This window comes from Dermacentor silvarum, chromosome 11 (genome assembly GCF_013339745.2).
Source record: "Dermacentor silvarum isolate Dsil-2018 chromosome 11, BIME_Dsil_1.4, whole genome shotgun sequence".
NCBI lineage: Eukaryota > Metazoa > Arthropoda > Arachnida > Ixodida > Ixodidae > Dermacentor > Dermacentor silvarum.
In genome coordinates, this window is record NC_051164.1 from 65,439,698 (window position 1) to 65,451,951 (window position 12,254).

Genomic DNA, 12,254 nt, shown 5'->3' on the forward strand with positions numbered 1-12,254 from the left:
CTGTGAAAATCGCTGTAAGCAAATAAGCTTCTGGTTCCAAACGGTCGCTTGCGGCTGACCTATTGCCGGTTGCATTGTGCCGCCCGGGGTGCGCGTGCTGTCTCCACTCTGCCGCTGGGGTCTCATGACGTCAACCATGACAGGACGCCGGATATAACGCAAAGCGTAGACGGATGGCCATTGAACGGAATAATCATATGAGGCACCCCTTTGAAGCGGGGTGGTGCGTGATGCCACCAGCAATCTTTCTTTTTTACATTTCTCCCGCCTCTGTTATCGGCTCTTGAAGCCCGTTCACGCTACGAAACCTTCGAACTCGATAACCAGCATAGCTGCTCAGCATGACCTCCGAGATTGGGTTGAGCTGGCGGTTCGCAGAAAAATCTCGAAGGCCACGTTCTGAGATTCGCGACATATACGCTAGCCACACGTTGCAGATGTCATCTGTTTAGGCGTTACTTAAATGCCGTTAATAAGAAAAGAAAACGGATAATTATTAAGCGTGCAGCACGGTTAAAATTCCTTCTATATTACAAAAATATGCAAGTGCCATGTGGCGAGACAGAACCAAGATGTGCTTTTTGGCGTCGCTTGGAGCAAGTCAGACTTTTTTTTTTTATTTCGCCTGAGTACATAATTACTTACTATATATTATTCAACTGCTGAAATATTACAATCAAAGCAAAAGCGTCAATGAGAAAATTGTAGACAGTCTTGAGGAATTCCCTATCCAGTTTTTGTTGCTCAATATACGTGCTGCATAAAAGCTTTTTTTCCAAGCCCGAAACAAAGCCGACGAAATACGAAAAAGTGTCACGCGACTGGAAATTAGTCGAAACTACTTTTTTTAATTGACACAAGGTGCGTGTGACGCATGGCATATACCACTGGTTTATGTCTAATTTAGCCGAAGTGAAATATTTCTGCAATTGGTCTTTAAACGGCGCTTGTTCACCGTGTGTTCCTGTCAACACCTCGCCCCTCGCAGACTCGACTTCTTCCGTCACCGCGGCGGCCGGCGCGGGCTCTCCTGCGTCGTCCTCGCCTCCTACGTCACAAGCGGGTTCCGCGCCTCCTCGGTCCGCCGCTACCACCAAGGAGGCGCTGCGATCGCTCTTGCGCTCTCCGCAGGGCACCACCGAGGTGTTCGCCATGCGCACCGCCCGCTGGCTGGTCGTGCACCACCTGGACGGTTTGGTCGTCGAGCTCGGCAGCGCCGTCAGCGGCGTCGCCACCGAACTCATCACGCGCCTCGCAGAGGTACTGCGTGCTGCGCACGTTTGCCAGCTCTTTTTAAGGCTGGCAACGTTCCAGGAGAGAGATAGTGTCTTTTAAAGTGAAGCTTGTTTTGCCTTCTTCCCAGGGTTTGGGTTTGGCGTGGGTGCCTGGCCGGTAGGTGCTGTTGGGTCGGTCGCTATCTCGGCGGATATATTTGGGGATAGACAGTCAAACCCGGATATATCGAACTCACATATAATGAATTATTGCGTGCAACGAACAATCCCCTTGAACGATTTTGTATGAATGGGATGAATGCAGGAGAGCTGAACATAGACTGCCGGCTCGCAGGTGTCTCGAAAGCACACCGATCTGTTCATGGAACGCTGACGTATATATTTATCGGCTGCGTTGATTCACTTTTATTTCCTTTGATTTAACGATTCGACATGCGCCACTGAGGGTGTGCCCGTTCTTTACCAATCCTACAGAGTGGCTGTGTCCCACTGTGACACAAGAGGTACACAATCTATTAATATCACTTGGTACGTGCCATACTTTTTCTGTGCGCACACCTGTCGTCATCATTCTTCCCTCGTCAAGAAGCATACGTCGCCTTCGCCCTTGTGACGTCACTGCGTAAACGCCTCGCACACTGCATCGCCCTGATTTGGTGCTTTCATTTGGGCATAGCTTGTGAGCGATGCAGTGAATACACAAAAAAATTGCATGACATTAAAGTTCTGGCCTTTGGAGTGGAGAAACGTAAACATTCCATGAGATTGCACCTTGCATATAGATGAAAAAAAATTGTACGCATCGTCGTTAGTCGTAAAGTATGTAATTAACCGCTTTACTAAAGCTTCCCTTCACACAGCCTCCAACATGCACGTTACATGTACATGTTTGTTTTACTCCAAGCTGTTTTTTTTATCGAACCACCTTGGTGAAATACCGCAAATTTGCTGCTTCAGGTACATTGCCGTTTCAGGTGAATGCAGGCTTCTAGATTTATTTAAATGCGACAGCATAGCGTGATTACGTGGAAATTCTTGAAACACTGCGTCATTGGGGAGTTTCAGAAATAGGGGACAATATCGGCCAAGCGCTCAAGAGAGCTCAAAAGGCGTAGAAAAGGAGTTTGAGTTTTGAGAGATTTTGGGCACGCAAAGCCGCTTGGAACGCTATTCCTAAAAATATCTATTATGCTAGTTAATTTGGGCCTTATGTTTTGTGGCGATCATTTGTGTTTTCGTGTCTTAGTGCTGCTGTCAATTCACTGCTCACGTAATGGGGGCTGAGGGCTCGTTAAGCGTCAGAATTTGGCAGCTTTTAACTGCAGCTCCTTAACCTGTTTCTCGAAGTAGGAGGAAATTGATTGATTGATTGATTGATTGATTGATTGATTGATTGATTGATTGATTGATTGGGTCACAGCGGGGGGACTGGAGATCGAACGTAAGACGCAACGTTCTTTTCGATGGCCGGTGGTCAGGCCCTTCACTTTCTTTGGTGCAGGCGTCGCCTTTGTGCTAGGGTGCCTCAAAAAAATTAAATTATCGGGTTTTACGTGCCAAAACCACGATATGATTATGAGGCACGCCGTAGTGGGGCATGCCAAATTCCGTGCCCTAGATTGTTTTATAGGCAACTGCACATAATCGCTTTACGCTGGCAGCATTGACGTACGGGGCAACATATTGTAGGATAACGAAGAAACTTGAACGAAACCTGAGCAACCACGCGACGAGCAATGAAGCAGAAAATAATGGACGCAACCTTAACAAAGACCGATGCGGGTGACAGAGCCAGATAGGTTCGATAATGTGGCTGCTGTGTTTGGTAAGAAGTGCATGGAATCGGTCATGAAATGAGTATGGAAATGATAACGGTTCGTCTAATAGTGTAACAAAATCGGTTTCACGGAAATGGAAACGCCACCGAAAGCGCCAGGGTTCCAAATAGAGTCATGTGATCTTCGTTGCGTTGCGTTTCAGGCGATCACTGCTGCCGCAAAGCTAGGTAAATGGTGGAAGATGTTTTATGAGAATGTGGAGATATCTACCCAGCTGTCAGTATAGACTCCTTTGGCCTCCTTGAAGCCTTTGTGTTCAGGGAAAGTAGGGGAAAAGTAAACATGTCCGCAGTAGAGATTAGTTAAAAGGCGATTGGAATTCTGGTGGCAGAAAAGTAGAGAGACCACAAACAACGGAGGCGCACAAAAACGAAGTTCCCAATAGTGGTTCAGAAAGTTTGATGCTAGGAATTCTTTGTGGGTGTTCTCTTCTTTTTCTTAAAAAAAAACAGATGCACTTTCGCCCAAAAGGCGAAGCATCGATTACGAAAGAAAATTAGTGGATAACTATACGAAGTAAGCGTAGTAGTTTTATCGGCCCTTGAAGCTTGTAAACGTAGGCATAATAACTAAATTAATAAGCATGGTGCCACGCGCGCACAAGAAAACATCAACGCATCTACGCGATCAACCGCGGAAACTCGCTGTCAAAACGCTGGAGTAAACGTGGCAGAAGCAGCGAGCGAATTGACCTTCGTGCCGCCGCTCGCATCAACGCGAACTAAGCCGCGAAAACACAGCGTAGGGCGAACTCTGTCCCCGCTGCAGATGGCTTTCTAGATAAAGCGGCCCGAGCGGGCAAGCGCGGCGTAAATGCCCTCCCTCCGAAGGCGTGCCCGCCCGCTCAGGTCGCCCGGAGAACGTCGCAGATGGCTTTCAAGATACAGCGGCCCGGAGTGGAAATCGCCCCTCCCCTCCCTAGCCTCCCTCTGGAGCGTTGCGTGCGACTGGAAGACGGGCCGCTTCCTTCCCGCTCCCGCCTGCTCCCGTCCCTTGCGTGCGCGAGATTGAGCCGCGATCGCCGGCTCGCCCTCGCACGCTTTCACTCGCACATACAGCATACGGCGCCCGGCGACGATTTTATCGCCCTTTGACTTTATTCGGATTTTCACGGCGACGTCGACGGCAGTAATCCGCCTGGAGTGTTCATATAATTAAAATTTATTTATTAATTAAAATGTATTATGATTATTATAATCATAAATAAAAAGATAGGTAGGTTAGACATTCGCCAAAATGAGAACAAGAGCTCGGTGGCGCAACCCGCCACCGCCCTGTTTCACAGGGGACGCTCCTAGCATCCATCCATCCATCATCAGATCAGTGGCAGGCGTATAGGATGAATTCAGCCGATGCATGACTGGGATAATTAAAAAACTTCAGGGGTAGTCCTCTTGGGCTGAAGTGGAAATGGTCGCGATGATGATAATGATGCTTTTGGCGTATATCATAACCAAGTGTCGCTTCTGTGAGACGGAGTCGCTGAGAGGGCATTATTAAGGCGAAAGCCTTTAATGGCTCATACTCGCGGCGTCCGACCGTCCGTCCGTCCGTCCGTGCCCTGGAACGGTGCCAGCTGTGGCCTCTCCCCCTCACACTCTCTCAGCAATCACGTGATGGCACAGCGGCGCTCTAACCAGACATATCCAACCACCAAAGATCTCGAGTACACATCAGCACATTTCAGTGATCACAAGGCAGCTATCATAGACGTCGACCCAGCCAAGCATAAGGAATTCATGGGGCATAAAAGCAAAGACACGAATAATTCATGAATAAACAGTCCGTCGTTTCCTTCAAACCACACTTTGTCAATCTTTGTCAAAAAAAATTCAAGGACACTTTGTAAATTCCAAAGTGTGTTCGACGAACGCCTGTGCCCATTCCACTGGGAGTGTCATGCACAAAAAAACTATAAAAAAGACATGGCATAGTCAGTCGAATGGCCACAGGCTTTCGCCGAACACACTTTGGAATTTACAAAGTGTCCTTCAATTTTTTTTCCAGACAGTGTTACCGAACTTTCTGGCACGTGTGACGTGATCGGCCCCCCGTGATGTTGCGTGGATGTTTATGAATATAAAGCCGTGTGCTGTGTTCGTCTATGGGGAGTGTTTTGTGGGTGCACGACAAAACGACTTACTACGCGCGTTCATACGCGCATGCGCAGATGTGCCAGCGGCAGCTCGGGCGCATGGGCAAGTCGTTCACGCTGGTACTGCCGGAGTCGACGACGCTGTTCGCCCAGTACGACCTCAATGCCCTTCTCACCACGTAAGTATGGTTATACTCCGTTAGAATGGGGTGTTCGTGTATGCGCAGGTAATAAGGTTTGTTTGAAGGCACGACGTAACACGTAATGCCTAAGTGGAAAATGTGCGATGCGCGGGACGCTTCATAACTAAGGCAGATTGCTTATGGTTTCCAAGCATCAGCGGACATACCATGCGTGTGAGTGTGTGTGTTTTTACTTCTAACAGTAGGGTACGTTATCAGTTCACCACTGCTTGGCTTAAAATTTCAATTTTAACACTTGCCTTAAAGTCAATTTGCAACTTGGCATGACGCTTTCCTATCGCATTGTCCACGTAACTAACTGGCTTTATATTATATTAGATTCTTGCGGCATGTTATCGGATTTATGCGTATGGCCATGTCCTTCATAGTGATGCGTGACGACAATATGATGGCACTGTGATCAACGTGAGAGAACGTTGCGACACGACTGCACTTTCGCACCAAAGTGGACAGGGACGCGCTTGCAGTGACCTTGTGACCACTTTTTGGTGACCTTGAAATATCAGTGCGAACATTGTGTCAACATCGCTGCACCTGTACAGCAAGCAACCTAGCTGCCCTAGGTTACATCTAAGTGTATATGAAAGTAGTCCGCAGTTCTGTCGCGCTCTTGGGTATGTGTTGCGCATTGCCGACGTTGTATTGTGCACTGCCTTCTGTGCTAACACGCGGTTTGCGCAGGAGGGGCTTGTACCCGATCCAGAGGACGCACTTGACCAGCGACCTCAGGCACGCTAGCTGCCCAGCGCCCTTCAAGGGGGCATATTTCGGAATCGTGAGTATACCTGCGATGTATGAGGTCATTGGCCGCATCGCACTGAGCGCACCGAGTCCTATTCGATTAACGAGAGAGACAAAAAGTGAAAGAAGTCGCAGTAATATCGTCCGAAAGGCGAAGCATCGACAGTGATAGCAAATAGACAACTACACGAAATAAGGTTCGAAGTTATATCGGCCGTATAATTTGCAGTAAGCATTCGCTTACCATTTAACAAGCATGGTGTCACGCGCGGCGCGCACAGGTAAACATGAACGGATCTTGCTCGATGATCACGAACACTCGCCGCCTCAACGCTGGCGTCATGAAGAGCGCCGGTAGCGGCCATCCGAACGCTTCGTGCTGCCTCTCGCTTCACAGCGTCTCATAAACTTGAAATTACACATTAGGTGCGCAGGAAGACAGCGCGAATGAAACCATTAGCCATCTCGGCTCGCCCTTCGCTATTTGCACCCGCCACAAATTGCCTCCAAGGTATAAGGGAGCGAGGACTTACGGAGTCGCCATCTGTCGGAAGCGCCTCGCTTCCGCATACGTATGAGGTATAACATGGCTCGCTCCTCATAGGTTTGGCTGTCGGCGCTCAATAAAACACCACGCGGGAGCCCTGCTGGCCATTTCTGTAAGTTCTCTGCAAACGAGCGAAGTTTCTTACTGTCAAAATAATAATCTTGGGCAAACAGGAAGCGCAGAATTGTTTACAGACGCTATCTCTTTACCGAATACGTATACAGCGAACGCCCACTGCGCGCGGTTGACGGGATGGAGTCTCCCGAACGAGTTTCTTGCGTGAAAGGTAGGCAATCGCTGAGAGCAGACTATGTGAAATATGATCTTCTAGTGTGCAGTCCGTATAACCAAATGGAGCATAATAGAATGAAGCCTCAATGCAGCGATTGCACGTGGCAGCGACTGACTGCGCGTCTAAATGCATGCCCGCGCACAAATGTTTCGCTTTCGCTGCGAGCGCGTTTTCGCACCGTGCCGTGAGCTTTAGGCCGCAGCATATGAACATTTGACAGTACACAAGCAAACATTATTGCGTGGAGGTTATCAGAGCTGTTCAAAAATAATTTAGTTATAACTAGGAACTTCGACGCTATACGGCGACTCGTGATGTGCCATCGCGACGATTCAGTCATTTTTGTTTCATTTCTTCTACATTCTTTGGCATTTAAAATATCGTTATTTCTCAAGTTGCGTCTAGGTTTATGTTTATCGGCCTTTTCAGCGAGGAATTTCCCGCTGCTTCTTTTCGTTATTCCAGTAGATTCGTTGTTTGGCGCTAACACAAACATGAGCATATGTCATGCCTTTTTTAAATATCATACGAAGCCAACAAACAATGACATCAAGGGCAACATAGGGGAAACTACTTGTACTTGCTAATTGAATTATAGAAATGATAAACTAATGGAAATGAAAATGGATGAAAAAACAACTGGCCACAGGCAGGGAATGATCCCACGTCTCGCATTAAGCGTGCGATGCGCTTACCATTGAGCTACCGCGGCGCCGTTTTCCCATCCACTTTCTGGGCTATTTATGTTTTTTTACAACTAGAACTAACCTTGAGAGTGTTAGCCAGCGCCACCACTCACAAACCTAGGCGGCGGATATGGAACATCTTTTTTCCCGCAGGCGTCACGAGCACGTGATCTTTTTGGGTGAAGGCAACTGGTCAATAAACCCACATATGCTACCTGAAGGAATCGATGTTGCCGGATTCCGGCCCTCGTTATGTAATGGACGAGAAGAAAGGGAACCGAGGGGCCCGATTTTTATTAATCATGTCATAAGAAGCCAGCAAACAATGGCACCAAGGACAACATAGGGGAAATTACTTGTAATTGTACCTCCATCTCCTCGACAGGGGAGGGGCTACTGATTTTTTCTTATGTATTTACCTTGCGCTTTGTTTTGTGTACTCTTTTTCTGTACACTTTTTTTCGAAATTGTTCTTTTTATTCATTGTTTTTTTTATTGCTTATCATCCCCTGTAGATTTCTTTCTTCTGGTCAGTATGTGTGGGCATTAGAATTGTTCCTGGGTACGGTAAATGATTGATTGATTGATTGATTGATTGATTGAGTTGTTACTATAGCGTCCCCTTTCGCACCGATGCCGCAGGAGCACATCCTGAACCGAACCCGGTCGGCGCTGGGCAGGGGCCACCGACGCCAGGGCCTGTCGCGCATCTTCTTCAGCGTCAGCCTGCTCGGGGCCCACTTCCTGCTGGACCGGGAGCCCGCGCTCAACGAGAGCGTCGCCTTCGCGCCGGCGAAGTTCCAGGGATTCATGCCCTACTCTCAGGCGAGTTTTCTCAGGCCGAGTCTACTGCTCGATATACCCACCGTATACAAAGGAATCCTCGCGCTCTTGCACTTGTACACGGGCAATGTAGCTTGGTGCAAGGGACTCGTTTGAACGTATCACTTCCGCTACCCACAATTCGATAGCTAAATATCGTAATTTGAGTGCAGCGACCTTGACGGAAAGCCCATAGTAGCTTTCTTTTATATGCTTAAATCCAAGTAAGCAAAGTAAACTGTAGTACAGCAATATGCTGAGTTATTTCGCGCGCGGATAAAACAATGAATGGCTTAAATAAAAGCAATGATTTGGTAATATCAATTCGAGTAAATCGCGCGTGCGGGAACTATAGCCCCGATAAAATGCAAAACACAAATTAAGCATAGCGATAACACAAATCAAGCTCTGTGCGGATGTTCAAAATGCGTTATTGATTCATTCGTTATGGGTGCATTTGCCCGTCACTCCTTCAAACACCTTACTCACCCACTATTACGTGTCCACGGTACTCAAACATGGCTGCCTTGACGTGTGTTTCGGACACCTCCAATCGCTGCCAGTGCCTTGCAGTACACAAAAGCATGGCCTTCAAGATCAGTTTTCGTTACCGTTAGGAAGCCTTCGCTGAGGGTTGCGATGCGGACCTTGTCGCAGGTGTGCCAGCTGATGATGTCGGGCGGCTGGAACGCGCGCGCCAACCTGGAGACCGACTGCACCGAGGCCACCCGAGGACCCCAATGGGTGTCCGCCTTCGCGCCTTTCTCCGGAAACTGGATCGTGAGTGAACCGGGCACTCGAAACACGCGCACTGGTCATTTGTTACGCATTCCGCTGGTCTTTTCGTACCCCGCCCCGACTCTGAATGCAACGATGCGTAGTGCTGTTCTATAGATAGGAGCGAGAGAAGACGTGCACGAGTCGAACCTTATATAGAGTCGCTCGCCAGAGCGATCGGAGGACGTACCCACCGCGGTGGTGCAGTGGGTATGGCGTCGAGCTGTTGAGCTCGAGGTCGCGGGTTCGAACCCGAACATGGCGGCCAGCCTTTCAGTGTGGGGCCAAATGCACGCATGGTCGTGTATTTAGTTGCAGGAGTGTGCTGAACTGGGCTGGTCAATTGGTGCATGTCGAAGGGAATCGAACAGACATTCCTCTACGGGAGCATGCGTACTCGCTTAAAGGCTCAAGTCATCTGGCAGAACATTGAAAACAAGAAGAATTGCTGGCTCTCCCGTAATTGAGGGTAGATGTAAGCGTGAAATGGCTACCGGCAAAGCAGATTGGTTGGAGATGATACTATAGCCACAATCTTAAAAATGGGTGTAGTGCATGTTTGCAACGGCACACCGCACCACACCGCAGCACGCCATACTGTGCACTAGTCCATATGGAAGCTGCCTAGCTAGAAGGAAACCGGCAAAGGCGGCACGACAGGCAGCGTAAGACGCCAGGGAGACAGAGCGCGCTGCTCTAGCCACCATAGCGCTGCCCAGCTAGAAGAGAGTCTAAAGGAGGCGCCACGCAGCGCGGCGCCATCTCTCGAGGCGACGCAAAACCCGCGCCGAGAAACTCACGGACATTTGGCGTTCAAAAGAGCACAGGCAACCCTGTCTCAGCGCCAAAATATGACAATCAAGTGTATGGTGCCCTGCATCTGCCTTTTGCACGTCTCTATTGGAAATGACAGATAAATCTTCAGCATATACTAGAAGTTACAGCTTGAGTGATACTGTGACGAAACATTAGGAAGAACTCGGAAGCAATATTTTTTGTAACTTCTTTGTTCAGTAACTAGCGTATCTAACGCGGTCCTGTACAAAGGGTTGTTGGGGTGCCAGAGACTGTATTTTCTTAACTTTTGACAGGTTGTCCGGATGATCTAGTTTTCTTCTCGCAACGATGCCCGGATGTTCTCGTTTGACGGCCGGGATAACGGCTATGGCTTTTCGCTCAAGGTCACTTGAAGGCCGCCGACAACGGGAGCTAAAAGCATTGCGTGCTTAAAAATGTGGTTGCGACCGGCCATTCCTGAAAAAAAAAAAAAGAAAAACAAGTTTCACAACTCTACAGGGAGCAACGAGCCCGCGTGAATATCGAGGCATTTCGCATATACCAACACGATGATTGATGTGTTAGCGTGCCCTCTTGTCTGTACATCGCAGTTAATTACGCTACTTATAGAATATGCGATATCCTCCAGACAGATGAAAATGGTGTTTTCATGTTTGCTGCGTAGATTGCGTTTCCTGTATATTTGCAATAAATGATGGTTGTAAGAGTCAGCGCTGTGTCTGTCGTCTGCACTTTAGTCCCGTTATTTGCGCTGTTCGATTCCCCCCGACTTGATTTACGTGCACGTTACAGAACCCCAAGCCGTAAAAATTATTCCGGAGTCTCCCACTACACCGTTGACTGCTAAACAGGTCGCAGTTTTGATACGTAAAGCCCCACATTTTTTTAATCGAAAGCCGAAAGTGGAAACACGTTAGGACTGCTTATATTGCAAACGAACAGTGCGTTAAGAAACAAAGCTAGCATTCGCCGCGCCATCAGCGCGAGTTGCAGCAGCCATGTCACTTCAACGTCGCCAGGGGACGTATTCTGGAATGATCCACTCTGACGATAGTATCACCTCGGCGACAATATCGCCGTCAGGCGCGCCCTGATTGGCTGGTTGAGCAAAATTGGATAACGTTGGGCTCAACGAGCCAATCAGCTCATCCAATTTTGCTACAACAGCCAATCATCGCGCGCCGTTGGCGGAGGCATGGCCAAGGCGATAGTATCGCCGAAGTGGGTCGTTTCATGATACGTCCCCAGATATACAGGCTCACTATTTTTGATGTATCTGTTGCTCAGGTTGGCATTAATCTGTGACTGATCTTTCTTTTTCCTGCCACTTATCTGTTTATTCTTTTGCCTCTCTTTCCCCGAAGCTCGGACTTAAAGGGGCCATTCGGGGGCTCGCGGTCTTTGACGTCGACGGGGACGACCGGGACGGCTACTGCGGTGAAAAGCACGTCCTGCTCAAGAGGCTCAAGGACCTGCTGTCCTGAAGGCGCCCGCGGTTTGACGTCGTCCGGCTCCGCGAAGACGACGTCTTCTTGATTAGCAGGACGCGACGGCAGCGACCGTGTTGCGCCTCGGGCGGCCTCTGCGTCGTGCCATGAATGTAACCCGTCTGCTGTATGCGTCACGTGTCTGGTGCCTTTTTTTTTTACTTGCACAGTTTTTGTCCCGGTACACCTGCGTTATAGTTTGGCAATGTAACGGCATATTGCTTGCTGCGGAGCAAGCTGTTCGTTGCGAGAATGATATGACTTTGCCGCGACTTTCGTCTAACTCAGGATGAGTGTGCATTGTTTCAAATAAAAGTGCGTCAATCTCACGTAGGAGTGTGCATGGATTGGCACAGTTCTCTGTTCGGGCCCCGGAGGCACGTGCCCATGCGCCTAGCATTGTTTTCGTTTTGAGAGCCTTTCCTACGCTTTGCAGTTGGTATAATATTTCTCAATGGTCGACCAGCTGGGTTTGACAAGCGCTGCCGTCACACTGACAACGTGCGATCTACGTGCTGTTTAAGGGGTGTCATTCAGATACGTATCGATATTTCAATACATGTTTTCGGCGCAACGACAATCACAAGACGTCACAATCGCCATGTGATAGACGAGTTCCTCTCACGCAAATAAGTTTGCCTTCAAATTCCAGTAGCAAAACTGTCAAGAACGAGAAGGGAAACTGAGGCGCCCGATGACCACTTGTGTTTACTTAAAACCTGTCTATAAATTT

At 48.7% G+C, this 12,254-nt stretch overlaps 1 protein-coding gene across 1 annotated transcript; it reads left to right on the forward strand.

Annotated features, from left to right (window-relative positions):
• Positions 1 to 1,014: 1,014 nt before the first annotated feature.
• LOC119432628 (uncharacterized) lies at positions 1,015 to 11,814 on the forward strand. Its single transcript, XM_037699788.2, has 6 exons — positions 1,015 to 1,260; positions 5,244 to 5,347; positions 6,053 to 6,146; positions 8,280 to 8,462; positions 9,117 to 9,239; positions 11,399 to 11,814. The coding sequence occupies exons 1-6, from the start codon at positions 1,153 to 1,155 to the stop codon at positions 11,516 to 11,518; spliced, it is 732 nt and encodes a 243-aa protein (XP_037555716.2). The 5' UTR covers positions 1,015 to 1,152; the 3' UTR covers positions 11,519 to 11,814.
• The last annotated feature ends 440 nt before the right edge of the window (positions 11,815 to 12,254 follow it).